Source organism: Octopus bimaculoides, chromosome 10 (assembly GCF_046866305.1).
Source record: "Octopus bimaculoides isolate indiv1 chromosome 10, ASM4686630v1, whole genome shotgun sequence".
NCBI classification, from domain to species: Eukaryota; Metazoa; Mollusca; class Cephalopoda; order Octopoda; family Octopodidae; genus Octopus; species Octopus bimaculoides.
The window spans coordinates 7,183,553-7,203,671 of NC_142937.1; the positions used below are offsets into that span (position 1 = coordinate 7,183,553).

General features: G+C 36.1%; 1 protein-coding gene across 1 annotated transcript in view; it reads right to left on the reverse strand.

Moving 5' to 3' along the window:
• Positions 1-20,119, reverse strand: part of LOC106871453 (corticotropin-releasing hormone receptor 2) — a 294,443-nt gene that overhangs the window by 4,156 nt on the left and 270,168 nt on the right. Inside the window, exons 10-11 of the mRNA XM_052971021.2 lie at positions 19,177-19,312; positions 16,168-16,209 (exon numbers count right to left, since the gene is read on the reverse strand). Coding sequence (XP_052826981.1) covers positions 16,168-16,209; positions 19,177-19,312 — 178 coding nt within the window. The remainder of the gene's footprint in view (positions 1-16,167; positions 16,210-19,176; positions 19,313-20,119) is intronic.

Genomic DNA, 20,119 nt, shown 5'->3' on the forward strand with positions numbered 1-20,119 from the left:
CCAGGTAATTAATACACAAGTGTAGGGTCCAAACATTATCATGATTTGTCCATTATGCCAACAACCTGTCTATTTTTACCAAACACATATAGAAACATTAAATCTCAAGTATAAATCGTAACATACTTATAACTAAGATGCATGGAAGCTAAAAAATAGAATATAGAAAACAGAGAAATATCATTAAATTGGGCAATGCTACATCCAAAATCGATGGAACTTAGAAACCATAGAATATTAAAACGAACAAGCGGATTAAAGGTATTGAACTGAAGTTAGCGATCAACGGAACAGCCTGCTCGTGAAATTAATGTGAAAGTGGCTGAGCGCTCCACAGACACGTGTACCCTTAACGTAGTTCTCGGGGAGATTCAGCGTGACACAGTGTGACAAGGCTGACCCTTTGAATTACAGGCACAACAGAAACAGGAAGTAAGAGAAAGTTGTGGTGAAAGAGTATAGCAGGGTTCGCCACCATCCCCTGCCGGAGCCTCGTGGAGCTTTAGGTGTTTTCGCTCAATAAACACTCACAACGCCCGGTCTTGGAATCGAAACCGCGATCCCATGACCGCGAGTCCGCTGCCCTAACCACTGGGCCATTGCGCCTCCACACACAGGTTACAAATACATAAACGCGAAAGTAATAACTTAAGGAATAATCAGTCTAAAACTGTAAGCAAATAGATTAATCAAAGAACATGACCAAACAGATCTGTAAAACATACTTAAAATATAAAAACATAAACGAACCAGACGTCAACTAACAATCAGGTGTCAATCGTCTTGAAATAATACGACATCGGAATACACCGGTACAGAACAATATTTATTAAATATAAATACTAATCGTAGAAAATATATTTAAATTAATATTTTCAATTGAAATATGAAAAAATATAAATTTGGATCTTGTTCAAAACGGGGGCACCAGTATTTTCTTAACGAAACACTTTGAAACTTGGGACACTGGTAGAATGTGTCATATAAAACATCTTTTTCTCTTAGTCTTCTTAACAAAAAAACGTACATCGCAAGTTATTTCATGTTAAAGTTGTCGGATTTCTGTAATTTCAACCAATCACTGACGTCCATTCAGCCGTAAAAATTAAGTGCTGACTACGTAAACAAACGATTCGCAGCGGTGATAAAATTATTATTTCCTTGTCAAAAAATGGCTGAAGCATATTGGCAGTAGCTAATAAACCTTTCTATTATAGGCACAAGGCATGGTTTTTGAGGGAAGGAGCAAGTCAATTAGGGTTAGGGTTAGGGTTAGGGTTAGGGAAAACGAACACACTTGTGTTGCCTCTGCAAAATGTCAGAAGTAATGGAGATTAAATACGCTTTACACCGCTTAGGAGTAACTGTAAACAGCTGAATACTTGTCAGTGATTGGTTGAAGTTATCGAAATAAGACAATTTTTTACATGAAATAAATCCGAATACAAAATTTTTTTTCTGTTCTATAACACAAAATAGATAAGTATACGAAGTTTGAAAGTCTTTCGGTACCAAAAACACTACATAAAACATTAATGAAAACTGGTGCCCCCGTTTTGAACAAGATCCATAAATCTGTCTAAAACACACAAACCGTAACGAAAATACGTAAATCATACGTAAATTATGAAAGCATAATTAAAACGAACTAAACGTAAGCCAACAGAACGACATGTAATTTATCACTTTAACTTTCAGACATCAATTGTCTGCGACATGGGAATGAACTAATGTAGACCTATGATTGTTAAATATACACTTAAATTGCCGAAAATGTATTTAAAATGATATTCCCGCCTAAACAAAATATACATAATATAAAATTAGTTAAAACAAACAAACCGATATGTGGATATATTTTCTCAAGTAAATATTCAAAGTTATTGTAATTAGGAATAAAAATATCATCGCTATATTTGCAGTGGTCTAACTAAAACCTATTGTTTTGGTGCGTATGTGTGTGTGTGTGAAGAAAAAAGGTGAGATCAGAATTTTGGATTATTATTTATTAGCGCTTTCATCTCATTCGTTTCGGAGATTCATGAGATATGACTTTTACAGAAATTTTTTTTTTTTTGCTTTTTATACAAACCTGGAAGAATACTATTTTGTTATCTATATGCGTATGGTTGACAGAAACAGATTAGAAGCCATCGGGTAAATTGTAGCTTCAATTCTTAAGATTCTAGTCTTGTCGCACAGAATTTCTCACTGACTCTTCCTGAGAATTGCGTTAAGAATACATACACCTGTCAAATGTTCAGCTGTTTACACTCACCTTAAGCCAAGAGCAGGAAGTTTAGAGCAACTAAATACTCATTGTCGAAGAAATCTACATATCCCACCATATCTACATATCTACAATCTCCCATATCTACATATCTCACTGTGCACATATGTATGTATATGTGAATATATGGAGAGAAAGAGAGATTAATTGGCTAGTTAGCTAAGTGAGTGGTGTGATGTTTGGTTGTTTTAGAAAGAGAAGACCTCACTAAACAAAGAAGTGAATGAGACACCATTAGAAATAGAAGTATTTACTTGTCGTGCATTGTTGGAAAATAAGGAGGGGCTTGTTAGTGACATCGTAATATGAACGTCTCGAAATTGTATTGGTTACTCTTTGAAGCCACACACCGATGAGCTAATTGGTGATACTTTTATGTTACCTATGCGATATCCTGCTTACAAGGGGGACTAATAAGAACATACAAATACGAACAAGATCGACCAAATAAGATGACGAATACTATAACCATCACCACCACCAGCAGCAGCAGCAGCAGCAACAACAGCAGCAGTAGCAGCATCACATCTTGATGATGATAATGAGGATGATGAAATGGAGTTAATGAAATCCCTCTATCCCTACTGGGACCTTTCGTGATGACTATATTTCGTCTATGCTTGTCATTTGTCTTTCTTTTCTGATCTCCGCATCATACTCCCATGTGTTGCAGACCGCTTACATGATTATGGTGTTTTCCTTTCCCATCATTCAGGTATTCACTCTATCGTTTTATAGCACATCATTTCATTTCATTTCTTCTGTCAAACGCAGTATACGTCCAACAGATTGTCGCCCTCGCCTGTTCAGAATATTCTGTAAATTATCTTTCTCATCTCATTCTATAACTTCTTCATTGCAACATGATCTCTCCAGGAAATTATCAGTATTGTTAATTTCCTGGAGAGATTTTCTAAAGACTTCCTACGCACCGAAATGTATATACATGTATACAAAGAAACATACGACGCATACATGCATGCATACAGATACATACACACACATACATACATACACCACGCCCATATATATATATATATATATATATATATATATATATATATATATATATATATATATATATATATATATATATATATATATATATATATATACTCAGAGAAAGACAGAGAGAGAGAGAAATCAGCTAGATTCTAGGCACGTCAGTAGGTAGGACACTAGAGATCGCTAGGTACAGTGAGGTAAAGCACGCTTGAAAGTATCATGTGTCGGTAGGATACTGTAGATATTGGTACCAGATCCAATATAAACCGTCTTTCCAATTCAGGGCTGGTTCTAGGTGCGGCACTGGTATGAAAATAGAACTCAAATTGTGTTTGAATGTACGACACCTGCTTAGGAATTCCATTGATATATTTATAGATTACACCTTTGCATGTAATCCACCATCTTCAGGCTAAATTTTAAACAGGTATAAACAGGTGAGAAAGTAAACTGAATCCAAAGAACTGAAGACTACCATCAAGAAAAAGGCACGACAGCTGAAGCTTGCTAAGAAGATGGCTAAGAGACTACAAGAGGAATTCTTCAGTAGGTGAAGGATAGCTCAGACCAACCTCGCTTCCCAGCTCAGGTGAAGCATTAGTGGTTAAGGAGTGAATCACCTGTGACTCTAAAATAGCTGCTGAAGATACGAAAGGGCTTCCAGCACCGCGAGGGATTTAGAAGAGCTTTCAAAATCTCTGAGGATCTCCTGCAATTTCTGTTTATTTCACACACACACACACACACACACACACACACACACACACACACAGTGTGATGGGTAAATTGTCACCGTTTTATATTTTTTAATTTCGCGCGTGCACTTTGTTTGCTTTTGATTTTGTCGACTACACAGTATAGTTGGGTCAGTTGGGCACCGCCTGAGAAGAAAACAGCACCATGATGCAATTCACTCTGTCAAGAATTTGGAAAAATGCTGTACTGCTGGCGATTTTATTGAATAAATTTACTCTTTAGTATTTCAAGATATTTTAGTGTAATTTTGGTAAATATATGTTAAATTGAGATGTCAGTGTTATTTCCATTTTTGCGTAATTTAGACGACAATTTATTTACTGCACCCCCTCTCTCTCTTTATATATATATATACATATATATATATACATATATATATATATATATATATATATATATATATATATATATATATATATATATATATATATATATATATATATATATATGTTACTCTATCCAGATTACAAGTTCAGGTTTACACCTGTAATTATTGGGGCCCTAGAATATGTAACACACTGCCGAGATATCAATCTTGAGAAATTAGGGTTCTCAAAACCAGTAAGGAGAGAGCTAATTCGAAGACTACAGATGCAATCAATCACTGGAACTGTAAAAATCTGTAAAACTTTCCAGTTTATCATTTAAATATATTTGAGCACGTCTAGATATGCAACAATATGCACGAGAATTTATACATAAAGCAAAATATAGAAATCTGCGCATATTCATACATACATACATACATACATACATACATACATACATACATACAAAAATACCCTGTTGTTGATGTTGAAATTCCAGTGAAGGAGCCTTGGATCTAGGTTAGAAACCAGCTCTTTCTTTATTGGAAAGAAATCTTGAAATAAAACTGAACAATAACATACCTTTTACTTGTTTCAGTTATTTGACAGTGGCCATGTTGGGGCGACTACTTACAGAATTTCAGTCGAACGAATCGACTCCAGTACTTATTATTTGCTAATCCTTGTACTTAGTTCATCAGTCTCTTCTGCTAAACCGGTTGTCAAGCGGGTTAGAGAAGCAAACACGGACACAAACACATACTCACATAGATATTTATGTTTCATCAACAAACAAATATATGATTCATATATTTATACTAAAAATCTTATAATTATATACAGCTATTATGCCTCTTAAATATTTGTAATATTTAAATAGAAATTTATGTATTACATAATCCACAAAAAGCTACTTATGATAAATAACCAGGGTTAAATCTAGTTCAAGCCAGAGTGAAGACAGCAGACAAGAGATAGTTCATAGTTCAAAAAACAAATTTCATGTTTTTTTTTTCTTTCAGTTTCCGTCTACAAAATCCACTTACAAGGCTTTGGTTGGCTTCAGGCTATGGTAGAAGACGTTTGTCCAAGGTGCCGCGCTGTGGGACTAAACACAGAACCATATGATTGCGAAACAAGCTTCTAAGCACACAGCAATGCCTGCATCTTTTCATTTTTTTCTTGTTTCAGTCATTAGGTTGCGGTCATGCTGGGGCACTGCCTTGATGAATTTCTAATTGAATGAGTCGATCCCAATACTATTTTTTTGTTAAACCTGGCACTTATTCTATCAGACACTTTTGCCGAATAGTTAAGTTACGGGGACGTAAACACAATACCAACGTCGATTGTCAAACGGTGGTAGACGACAAGCATAGGCACATAGTTACACACGTACACACACGCACACACACACACACATACACACACATACACACATACACATACACACACATATACGACGGGCTTCTCTTCAGTTTCCTCCTACCAAATCTACTCAGAAAACTTTGGTCAGCCTGTGGCTATTGTTGAGGACACTTACCCAAGATTCCACACTGAGACTGAACCCGGAACCATGCGGTTGGAAAGCAAGCTGCTTACCTCAGAGCCAAAGATATATATATATATATATATATATACAGACGTATATACATATATGCATAAACATATGTGTGTGTATATGTATATTATGTGTGTGTGGGGGTGTAGTGTATTCGTATGGAGGCTTACGTATGTGCTCTGGCATTAACAATTTGGAAATTAAAGAGTAACATTAACCAAAACAGTTAGTTCCATTTAATGACATGCCATTCCCTTAATCCTTTGATATTTACATAGTAATCTTATCGAATGTATTCTGGCAGATTATTAGTTTGTTGCTATTTAAAGCGTTTATAATCTCAAACATAGTTAAGTCTGGCTGTTTAATTTGCATCATCGTTACTTTGCCCCCGCCCCCGTCATCCCATCTTCGACACTACCAACATTCATTCCTCTCCAGGATTTTGACTTTCTGGAATTTTTTTCCCGATGAGTGCTTACAACCAAATGACAACATTACAAATTGAAGTTGAACTTCAACGCAGCGGTGTATCGATCATATCAGCGTGGGATATTTCAGAAATGTAACACGAATCAACTCCTTGAAGAATAATTTACTTTAAACTATGTACATATATGTCATACATCTTCACACACCAACAGGAGTATATATGCGTCATAGATATACACATTGGAACTCAGCTGATGTTATTAAGTCAAAATTGACACGAACCGATTTTGGAGACGGAAACAGGGCAGTGAACATGATCTCCGAATGGGAGAGGGGGAGAGAGAGACAAAGGGAAACGCTTAGTATGAGAATACGAAACAAAGTTGCAGTTGGTAGAGATATTTAGCATAAAACCTCTACGTCTATACAGCTATTAACCTCTGTGTCAAGCGTACAGTTATATTTGTGAAATATGAGTTATACAGTGAAAGATATTCTGGTGAAATATGCAGCAATTAAACATTATGCGGTATATAGAAAATCTTTCGCTCTATTCTTAGAGGAAATGCAAAATACCAAAATAGGCAAATGATTAATCTTGTCGCCTTTTGCTCGAAGAGAAAGTTCTCTCTCTCTCTCTCTCTATCTCTCTCTCTCTCTCTCTCTCTCTCTCTCTCTCTCTCTCTCTCTCTCTCTCTCCCATTCTTCCCCATCTCTCTCTCTCTCCCTTTCTCTCTCTTTCCCTCTCTCTCTCTCTCTCTCTTTTTCTCCCATTCTTCCCCCTCTCTCTCCCAAATACACACATATATAAATCGATATATATCTATATGTATGTATATATTGTATGTAAATACGTTCACACACACACACACACATATATACATATATATATATTTATATATGTGAGTATATGTATACATATATATATCAGCTCATTACATAACGTACGTGTGAGCCTATAAATAATTTTGTGAATGAGTGATGAGCAGCATAAGCAAGTTCGAGGCTGTCTGAAAACTTCACACAGTGTAGATTCTCTGTTGAATTACTTTTCCGAATGCACCACCAAAACTTTTCCAAAGAAGAAAAAGGTGGGGGACGCTACATATCCTCATCTACCGAAACGTAAATTCTCGTCATTAGACGTCTGACTAAAGGAAATCGATATTATGGCTGACTGACTCAGAGATCACAAACATCATACTAAATATATATCGGTGTTTAATTTCACCCGTTTTTCTGCATTGAAATATCGCTGAGAGTGTTTATAATATATTGATGTCGATTTCATCGTCGGCAACTTTTGAGAAAAATTTACTTTGTTTCAGTTAAAAATATTTTTTAAACATCTATTTCTATCTTGCATTTATTTGTATAAATTCGGAATGCTGGAATATCAGACAAAAATGATTGCCAGTCTATGTATCTCATATTATTACAAAAAATGGTCGATAAAATAAATAGGATTAGTATACTGAAGGAGGTAGATCTACTAATAATGCTGCAATATAATGATCGCAAAAATAAAATACAGAGTTTAATAACCGAAATACAAAGTAGACCTCTCCTGTGTATATGCAGAGGTAATTGGCAGCTAATTTTAGCAGGTCAAGTAACTGTATACTGGCTCCATTGCTTAGTGAAGGTTTAATATCTTTTCCAAGAGAAATTTTGCAGTAAATAGTGTTAAATTATTACAATAGGGATAGACACCAATTTGGAATCTTTCCTGACCGAGAGTATGGTTCACAAAAATCAATCGATCAATACCATGAAAATGTAATGCTAGTATTGCAGTTTTTACATTACTAATTTCTCTTAGCTATTTCTTATATGACATTTCCTAAACTAAGTTGAAATGTCTATAAAAATTTCGCTTCTATCTGTTACATGGTTACAAAAATACTATTATACTCTCTAAGTAGCTATTTAACTGGATGTTATATTGATTGATTTCCATCTAAGGCAATTTAAGAACTTATCTCACCATGAATATCACATTTCTAGTGATAGCCCTTAGTAAAGTGAAGATCAAGACTGCGCGCTTGCTGTCTGGAATATTGTCAGACACTGCCAGGCCACATATAAGTCTACCAAAACAGTCGGTTAATGTCCATGTTGGTGCTCTTTAAACAACTAGTGATAAGGAAGAACAGCGATGTTCACGAGAAAAATCTAAGTGTCAAAGAGATGAAAACTGTTCCAGAGAACTTTCATCCAAAGAACTATGGGTAACTGCTAGATAATGCTGACGTAGCAGAGCTAGTGGGAGTGGACGAGCATTGCACTTTACTCCTATCTCGGGCTGCCCCAACCGGATTTCTCCGCCATATGAGTAGAGCGCGACGCACTCGTTCAATTCAGCGCATTACTGTTTGTGAAGTTTTGCCGAATAGTTGTTATCGTGAGCAGAATGAACTCGGATATCAACAGAGTCCCATTATGAAGATTGTCCCATCACCTTTCTTCCGTTGAAAGAATGAATCTAACCAACTAAGGAATAGTATCTATCCAATATACTGCTGGTAGAATACCTAATTAATACACAAGTGTTGGTTATTGCGTGGCAATTACCCCACTGAGTATAATAATTAGGCGAGGGTAATAAGAGGTTTTACCCTTAATTTATATGGCAAGAAGAAAATGGAGGTAATCCAGCGGTAGTATTCATCAGCTGTTAGATTAATAGCTAGGGTGAAAGAGTTTATACAGTGAACAAGTCTGAAAGGACTGAAGACAGGCTCTTTTCTACTCGACCAAGCCCTGATCAATTTTTTTACTTGAAAAGGAAGCTGCGAATGGAGAGTAGAATTTTTACCGCAGTAAATTCTTAGAAAGTTGAACGAAAGTAATGAATATGGCACATGGGGAATGAACACTGAGCTTCGGGAAACGAAATGTGAGCAAATGCACTTGCCAGTGGTGGTCAAGATAACTGAAGCCTTGTGAGGTTCTCTTCAGTGGCTCGAAGCGGCTTCCTCTGTTTTGGGTATTTAAAAAAAAAAATTGTTGTTATGCTGTTTTTCCTATCCTTTTTTACATGTAAATCCCACGTTATGTTCATATTTCATCTTTGGATAATGTTTTTTTTTTGTTTTCTTTTTGGAACTACTACTACTACTACTACTACTACTACTACTACTACTACTACTGCTGCTGCTGCTGCTGCTGCTGCTGCTTCTGCTGCTGCTGCTGCTGCTGCTGCTGCTGCTACAAATAATAATAATGATGTTGATGATGATGATGATGATGATGATAATACTAGCAATAACAATTATTGTTGTTGTTGTTGTTGTTGTTGTTGCTGGTGCTCTTGTTGTTTTCAACAGCTTGTGCTTTGACAAAACGCTAAAGATATCTCAAACTAATATTTCGCGAAAACTAAAATGAGAACAGACATGTATGGATTCTCTACGACTCGTTTAACAAACTATTAAAATAAGAGTGAAAGCCGTAGTAAAAATGTGAGTTAATATTGTGTGGAATGACAAATAAAGGAAACGACAACAGCTGCAGCAGTAATCTCATCGAATATTACTTTTCTCTCATTTAATTATCCGCAAATATATGAGTATCTCTCCGAAATTTCATACTTCAAATTTTCCCTTTTTATTTCTAAAAGAATCATCAATTATGAAAATGTATATAATATTAAGTTTCACTAAACGTGTCAGTAAAAATGCCCACTTACTCAATACCGGATTCTCATCCCAGGTGCATGTATACTTCTGTCCAATATATATATATATATATATATATATATATATATATATATATATATATATATATATATATATATATATATATATATATATATACATACACACAAACATAATGCATATAGAGATACACACACACACATACATACATATATACATACGGACATACGTAAATATATATATATATATATATATATATATATATATATATATATATATATATATATATATATATATATATATATATATATATATCAAAGGTGAAATCTCTGTATATTACATTAACAATAAACAACTATAAAATGAAAAGTTGTAGAAAATCTTATCAGAAGCTTTCATATTTTTTCGATAATTTATTTTACTCCACATATTCAGGAACTAAAAGTATTTGATGTGAACTGATTTTCTCTGAGCTAAAATACGAGAATATCTGTGATTAGGAGATAAATCCAAACGCAGAATCTGCTGATGTAAAGTATGCTACTTTGTCAAAACAATCGCAAATCATCCCGAAGAAATAGTTGATATGTGTGAGAGTATTTAAATTTTCTTGAAAAATAACATTGTTCTATAATTACCATACGAAAACGAAACATTATTTGTAAAGCCTACATAGAACGTAAAGGAAAACTACACACGCTCTACATGTTCGTAAAAGATGGTATGCTGTTGAAACACCAGAATCTGTAGTTTTTCGTCCGGCGAAGTACCATTCTACACGTATCGTGTTAAAAAAAAACACAATATAATTAAGAGCTGACGGGGGCGGGGGGGGGGGTGACAAAATCTCCCCAGAAGTTATCGTGATATCGGCAGATACGTATTTTGGAGTCATTATCAATCTCACGTATCGTGTCACTTCCAAATCAAAGTCGAATCAGTTAACCTGAAGGACGTAGAAATAGTGAATAAACTACACACTAGTTTGCAAATGTATCGCTTAAGCAGAATATATTCGAACTATGAATTATAAAGTCTTGTAATACAATGAGTCTATAAAATGACTTTTTCCCGGGCAAATATTGCAGCTTCTGGCGCTTCAATTATACATATACATTAAATGCTGCACCTGTAGACATTTGGAAGGAATTTCAACCATGTTTGGTGGTCTGCTACCACAACAGCTCCTTTATAGGATCCAGTTAGCTCAAGACATCATCAGGAGGAACCACGTCCGGTTTCGGCCCCTATTCCTCTACCGTTTTGACGTGCCCACCCCCACCCACCCACACCACCACTTTTCGGAGGTGTCTTCAGCTCTGGTGTTGGGTGCATGACTTCATTCTTCTATTCCCTGGCCTCTTCGATGCAGCATCAACGAGTGTCAGCGTCCGACTGATTGTCATGTCAGATTCCCCTTTTTATACCTGCTGCTAGACTCCAGCAGGCTGCCCCAGCAAGTTGTCACGTGACACTGTCTAAACTTTAACTGATAATAGAGCAGCTTCTATTGCATAATTTTAGTACATATATATGTGTGAATACACGTGCGCGCGCCTCTGTGCGTATGTGTGTATGTGAGATTTTTTTTATTGCCCACAAGAGGCCAACACAGAGGGGAATATGAGATATGTGTGTATGTGAGTAAGTTAGTGTGTGTGTGTGTGTGTGTGTGTGTGTGTGTGTGTGTGTGTGTGTGCGTAACTATCTATGTGTGTGTATATATATATGTGTATGTATATATGTATATTCTTTTTAGAGAGAGAAAGAGCATTTTTTAGAGAGAGAGAAAGAGAGAGAAAATGAAAGGGAGAGATAAAGAGAAGTAGACAGAGAGATAAAGGGAGAGTGAGAGGTAATGAGGGAGAGAGATAAAGAGGGAGAAAGAGAGAGAGAAATTGATGGACTGAGAGATCTTAGTTCTTTTTTGTTCTAGTAAATATTCTCTATTCATTTTCTATTTGCTAAGTCTCATATATGCTGAAGCTAAGACAACAACTTTACCCGTGATGATGATGGTTCTTGTGGCAGAAAGACCTGTCCAGACATGTCCTCCCGTCTCCAAAATATTAGACCCTCTTTTCCTTAATGGCATGTCAATTCCATAGCATTTTTGATTTTTGAAATTATCTCCCTTTCATATTCAGAATCGGTTGAGATTGCCACCGGCCCATTGTTTACCATTCTCTCGAAGCAAAGAAAGTTCTTCTAGATCAAAACTTTTATCTTGTATTGCATTTAGCATCTCCTCGTTTTTGTTGTCGACATTCATGCCCATGGCCACTTTTTGTTATTTCTCGTTGCTCGTTTTTGTTTTAATTATATGCGTTTGAGTTTGTCCGTGTGTATGCATGCATTACATACATACATACATACATACATATATATATATATATATATATATATATATATATATATATATATACTTGCAAGGAAGGAAAGACGCTTAGCGTTCGGTCATGTAATACAAATAATAAATGAGTATATGCATATATACGTACATGTATGTACATACTTACATCTACCTGTATATATAGATGCATATCTCGGTACGCCTGTGTTAGAATGGGGGCAGCTGATGAAGTGAATGTTCTCTATGTGGCCTGTGTGTTTTCTGTACTCGTTTATCATTTTGTCTACGTTTTGTTTACAATGTCCTGTACCCAGATATGCATCTATATATACAGGCAGATGTAAGTATGTACATACATGTACGTATATATGCATATACTCATTTATTATTTGTATTATATATATATATATATATATATATATATATATATATACATACCAACCAAGCTAAATACCTACATACATACATACATACATACATACACATATACATACATACACATACATTCACGCATACATACATACATACATACATACATAATACATACATACATACATACATGCATACATACATACATACATACATACATATATGCATGCATACATACAGCTGAAGATTTTAGATTCGATATTTCTTTAAGGGTTGTTGTTGTATAAACCGAATAAGTTCTCAACCCGCAAGGCACGTAGATAGTGAGTTGGATGGCCGAAATATAAGGGTCTTGAAGATTGTCTTTCCCGTATGGTTTACTTCGTACGCTGTGATGTGCAGTGGTTAAATATTTGATCTTGTTATATTTGTGAGTGGATATGTTTTGAATGTGTGTACACGGCAGGATTTGTTTTATGTACTAGTAAAAGTGATAATACTGTTGATAATAATAATGATGATGATAATAATAATAATAATAATAATAATAATAATAATAATAATAATAATAATAATAAGAAGAAGAAGAAGAAGAAGAAGAAGAAGAAGAAGAAGAAGAAGAAGAAGAAGAAGAAGAAGAAGAAGAAGAAGAAGAAGAAGAAGAAGAAAAACTAAAGCAAGACATCCTTGCCAAAGCACAGAGGATCCGCCGGTATGAGAAACGCCAACGTTTCTTTGAACAAAACAAACAGTTCAAATCCAACCCCAAAAAACTCTACCAAGAACTGGGTAAAAATAAAATAGACATTACTTCAGCACCAACAGCAGAAGAACTAGAGAAATTCTGGAAACAAATATGGTCGGTGAAGCAACAACCCCAAAAAAGGACCATTAAAACAACGAACTTAGCACCTGAGCAACTCTGGGCCCCTATAACAACTGAAGAGGTCACCCAGACACTGCAAAGACTAAGCAACTGGAAAGCACCTGGACACGACAAGATCCCCAATTTCTGGTTAAAACACCTGCCAGCAATGCATAAAAAGCTGGCAGAAAACTTTAACAACATAATAGCAGATCCAGAAACAATGCCTGAATGGCTCACAAATGGGAAAACCATCTTAATCCCCAAATCCACGGAAACGGAGAAACCACAAAACTATAGACCTATAACCTGTCTCCCTACGATCTACAAAGCCTTTACTGCAATAATATCGCAGAGAGTGAGTAAACACCTGGAAAATAACAACCTGTTTCCAGAAGAGCAGAAGGGATGCTGCAAGGGCTCATACGGCTGTAAAGATCAATTATTGATCAATAAAGCCATAACTGAAGACAGCCGCAGAAAGAAGAAAGGCCTCAGTATGGCCTGGGTGGACTACCAAAAGGCTTTCGACAGTGTTCCCCACACGTGGATTCTGGAAACACTAGCCATAAACAAGGTGGCACCAATTATCATAAAATACATAGAGCACTCAATGAACAAATGGCAGACAGTGCTACAGCTCCAAAGAAAAGAGGGACTTGTGAAAACGAAAGCCATCCCCATTAGAAGAGGAATATTCCAGGGAGACACGCTCTCTCCACTCCTGTTCTGCCTGGCACTCACACCTTTAACAGAATTGCTAAATAGAACTGGATGCGGTTACAAATGCTATGGAAAAACAGTCAGCCACCTTCTATATATGGATGACCTAAAATTATATGCAAAAAACGACAAAGAGCTAGAAACACTACTACAGACAGTACACGGCTTTACCAAGGAAATAGAAATGAAATTCGGATTAGAAAAATGTGCCAAAGCAACCCTGAAAAGAGGAAAATTAGTTAAAAGTAGCAATATAACACTAGATAAAGCCAATGAAATAAGAGAACTAGACGAAAGCCAATCATATAAGTATTTAGGAGTCAATGAACTAGATAGGATACAACATACACAAATGAAAGAAAAAATAAAGAAAGAGTACTATAGACGAGTTAGATCAATACTAAAAACAGAGCTCAATGCTAAAAACAAGATAATGGGTATCAACACTTTAGCTGTCCCAGTTATAAGCTACAGCTACAACATCCTTAACTGGACACTAAACGAACTATGTAAAATAGACAGGAAAACAAGAAAAATAATGACAGGATATAGGATGCACCACCCAAAATCTGACATAGAAAGGCTATATATACAACGCACAGAAGGTGGCAGGGGTCTTATACAGCTAGAAAACTATCATAAAATAACCACCATAGGACTGCAAAAATACCTACTCCAGAAGCAAGGGAAACTAATACAAATAGCCACAAAACACGAGCAAAACAAAAAACTGTTTTCAGTATTTAAGGAAGCTGACAAATACAAACAAGAAATCAATCTACCTAACAAATACGAAGAAGAAGAAGAAGAAACAACAAAAGCTATAAAACAAATGAAATCCAAACTAAAACTAGAACAGCAACGGACCATGATAAAACGATGGCAAGAAAAGCCCCTACATGGTAAATACTGGGCTAAACTAAATGCGAAAGAAATAGACAGAGAAAAATCCCAGCAATGGCTGAGAAGCTCAGGACTCAAAGCAGAGACTGAAGGATTTTTAATTGCTGCACAAGACCAAAGCCTCCCCACCAGAAATTACCAAAAACACGTAATGAAAAGAAATATAACAAGTAACTGTAGAATATGTGGAGATCGACAAGAAACAATAAATCATATTATCTCTGGCTGCCCAGTCCTGGCTAAGAAGGAATATATTCACAGACACGACAGAGCTGGGACCTATATACACTGGAAGCTATGCCAACATTATGGAATAGCAACAGAAAAAAGATGGTATAAACACACGCCAGAAAAGGTCACAGAAAACGAGAAAGCAACCATACTCTGGGATATGCCAATACACACAGATAGAGAAATTAAGGCAAATAGACCAGATATAGTTGTCAAAGATCATGAAGGAAAAAAATGCCTTCTAATTGATGTTTCAATACCAGCAGATGACAACGTTTCTCTAAAAGAAATGGAAAAACTTTCAAAATACAAAGACCTGGAAATAGAGATAACTCGAATGTGGAATCTAAAAACAGAAACAATTCCTATCATAGTAGGTGCCTTAGGTATAATAAAAAAATATTCAGACAAATACATAACAAAAACACCAGGACTTACAAATATATATAACATACAGAAAATTGCACTACTGGATACTGCACACATTCTACGCAAAACACTTCCAATACAGTAAACATAAGAGCACCACAGCAAACCACAGCACATACCCAAGGCGCACAGAGCTGCGCTCGGTAGTGAAGTGAAAGCACGTTATAAAAATAAAACTACTGAATAATAATAATAATAATAATAATAATAATAATAATAATAATAATAATAATAATAATAATAATAATAATAATAATAATAATAATAATAATAGGTTACTTACATCGCTGTTCATGAAGCAATAAAGAATTGCGAGGAATAGACCCTGAAATGTAAAATAAAAGTTCTGCAGAATTTCTCAGGCTTATAATGTGAAGTTATATTTTATACAATATTAATTTATAATGCTTCCCACTAACTTTGATTTGCATTGGGAAAAACGAGAATAAGAATAGTAACGAATGAAAGAAGCCCCTGAGAGTAAAATGCGTTCTTAAAACGAATATATAGAATAGGTATAAAAAACGCTATGAAAGAAATTTTGGATTTTATTTTTTTCCCCATATGCCAGACATTTTAAATGAACTTGATATGAAAATGATGGAAGCCATCTGTACACAAGAATTGAAAGTGTTCGAAAGTACGAGTTAAAATGTCAAACTATGATTTAATTAATTCTATTACCTGTTTCACCAAAACAAAACTTCACCACACACACACACACACACATACACACACAAACACACACACACACAAACACAAACACACACACACACACACACACACACACAAACAGACACACACTCACACTCACGCACACTCTCACACACGCACATACTCATACACTCATACATACATACATACATACAATTCTACTTTAGATAATTAGTGTTGGCAGAGTATGCTAGAACCGTGAATTGTAGTTTTCAATGCTATTCCAACATTCGCTGACTTCGATAGACGCACCTGGCTTTATTTTCCGCGACAATTTGTTAGTTATTAGAACTTCGCTCAACCTTGTCGGATGCCATCATTTAGTAACAGAAAATAGATACGAAGACGACACCAATGATGGGCTACTCACAATAATTACGGTTTTCTGGATTCTGTATAATTTAATCATTCAGTTTCGAAGTGTGAGATGCACACACACACACACACACACACACATACACACACACACACACACATGCACACAAACACACATACACACACGCACACATACACACACACACACGCACGCTCGCACACACGCACACACTCACACATGTATATATATATATATATATATATATATATATATATATATATATATATATATGAGAGATTTTTCTCTCATTTTATTTAAATTCTTGAGAGAGTTGATGTTGGCTGCTAAGAAAACGACAAGACTTTTTGAGTTGAGAGTTCCCGGTGTTTGTCACTATATTGTTGCGTTGATGTGTTAGTTGAACTGTCGGTACCTACAGTCAAGCGTGTGCATCTATTCACATAGGAATCTCATTTGGAGAATTTTTGGAACGTCTAATAAATCTTCACTGGTCACTTATAAATGTATGTATGTATGTATACTTTAATGAGGACTTGACACAGTCCTTAAATCGCAACCTTGGTTTCTGCCGTAGTCTCCTTCCATTCACAAGTTTTCCATATAGCATCTGCTTAGGAATCCTGTTATCCTTCATTCTAATAAGGTATCAAGTCCAACGTAACCGTTGCTTGTGCACCATTCCCTCAATACTCAAGATATCAGCTGACCTCAGGACCTGTGTGTCTGGAACTTTTGAGGTTCAGCCAACATTGAGAATGTGTGAGAGACATCTCTGATGAAAGCGTTCATGGACCCTTACCTGACTTTTGTACAGAGTCCACGTCTCACATGAGTAGAGGAGCGATGTCAGTACACATGCACGGTACACAGCAACTTTTGTTTGCCTTGCGATGCCATGCTGGGACCAGACACGAGACTGAAGAGACCGGAAGGAATTAGTTGCTCTCTGCAACCTGAAAGATATTTCCTCATCCAGGGAGCAAGAACGGCTGTGATATGCAGGAAACTGACTGGGAGAACAATGCCTGTCATCGCCACAGATGGCGGAAGCAGGTTAAGGAGGGGATCGACACTTTTGAGAGAGCACGTATCCAGCATGAAGAACGTAAGCGAGCTGCGCGAAAGCGCACGGCTCGTATAGCGAATGGGGAAAGCTTAATCTGCAATGTTTGCAGTCGTGTATGCTTATCAAGGGCAGGGCTCATTAGCCACCAACGGAGCCGTAAATGCAAAATGTAAGTTAGTCCTAGAGCGCACAATGTTCCTGAAGGTTGGCAATGGTCTTCCTCGGTCACGAGTGGACGGCCATCATCATCATGTATGTATACATGTCATTAATCAGTTTCATTTCAAGATTTCTCGCCAATAGAGAAAGTACCGGTCTCTAACCTAGATTCAAGGCTCTTTCATTGGAAATTCAACATGAACAACAGGGTATTTTTGTATGTATGTATGTATGTATGTATGTATGTATGTGTGTGTGTATGCATACGTGCTGATTTGTAAGTTTTGTTTTATGTATGTCTTCTGATGCATATGCTAGCATATCTAGACATGCTCATATGATATGCTCATATATACTTAAATGATAAACTTTTGGAAAGTTTCACAATTTTTTACAGTTCCAGCGATGGCTTGGATCTGTAGTCTTTGAATTAGCTTTCTCCTTTCTGGTTTGAGAAGCCTAATTTCTCAAGATTGGTGTTTAGCCAGTGTGTTACATATCCTAGAGCCCTCAATAATTACAGGTATAAACCTGAACTTGTAATCTGGATATAGTAACGGCAGATTTCTCAATAGTTCATCTAAGGTATTCACTTTTTCATTGATCTTCAGCTTTATGTATGTATATAAGTATGTATTCATGCATGTGTGTATGTATGTATGTATGTATGTCATTGTTCAGTTTTATTTCAAGATTTCTTGCCAAAAGAAAAAGAACCGGTTTCTAACCTAGATCCAAGGCTCCTTCACTGGAATTTCAACATCAACAACAAGGTATTTTTGTTTGTTTGTCTGCATGTATGTATGTATGTATGTTTGTATGTATGTATGTATGTATGTATGTATGTGTGTATGCATGTACGTATGTATGTGTGTATGTATGCGTGTATGTATGTAAAGGATAAAGAGCAAATGGTCAAGACCCCACTCGGTCATGAATGATCTTGGGTAGTTTTTAGAAAACAGATAAACTGATGGGTAACAAAGTGAGGCATTAAAATACAAATATCCACTTACCTGGGTGGCTTGCAGGAAAGCAATGATATAGCTGAACACTTCTTTTGAAGCTGGTGTGGACCCCGGGTTTACAATAAAGAGGAGGTAGTTTATACCAAGCAAAGGAATTAAAATTCCAGACGCCCTGAAAGCTTTCCTTGAAAATCAAAGAAAAAAGAAATATTTAAGTGTAAACTAGAATAAATTACGTCAAATCTACATAACTTAACAAACACTAAATAGCTTTAATTGCACTGAAAAAAAATTAAAACTTTACAGATACATTTGTTAGAGATATTGAATTTGCATTGTAGGTAGGGGGGGCAATCGATTTGGCCATTTCTCCAAAATGATCTTGTGCTAAAATATATATTTCATTCTTTAGGGGGTTGATATAAAAGCACCAATTGAGCACTGGGGTCGATGTAGTCGACCAATCCTCCCTTGCGCCAAAACATAAAAGGATTGTTATTATTACTGTTGTTATTCGGAAAGACTCTCAGATAGTTCTTAATTACCGGTTATTCTTTACTTGAAATCAGGCATTAACAAATCTCCCAAAGTTTCAAGTAGTGCCGTCTCCTGTGACTCAAAGAGACAATACTCCTTAGAATGCGAGCTGTACCGAAGACTGCTGCCTTCTGGATCACCTCGAACCTGATAGGAGCTCCAATATTCTTAGTATGTTTTTCAAAATCCTTGGAAACTGCTTCTAATGCTCCAATTCATTTGAATTGTAGCATGAGAGTGGAATTTGAACTCAGTACGTAAAGACAGACGAAATACCGCAAAGCATTTCGCCCGGCGTGCTAACGTTTCTGCCAGCTCGCCGCCTTTCAAAATGGAAATATTAATCCATGTAAAACCAGCATATCGAGAAGATCCCGGACCTAATCCAGCTGCCCAACGGGGTGGAACTGCGTGTCGTTGTGGAAGGCAGGAAGTCCAGACGCGACATCTCTGA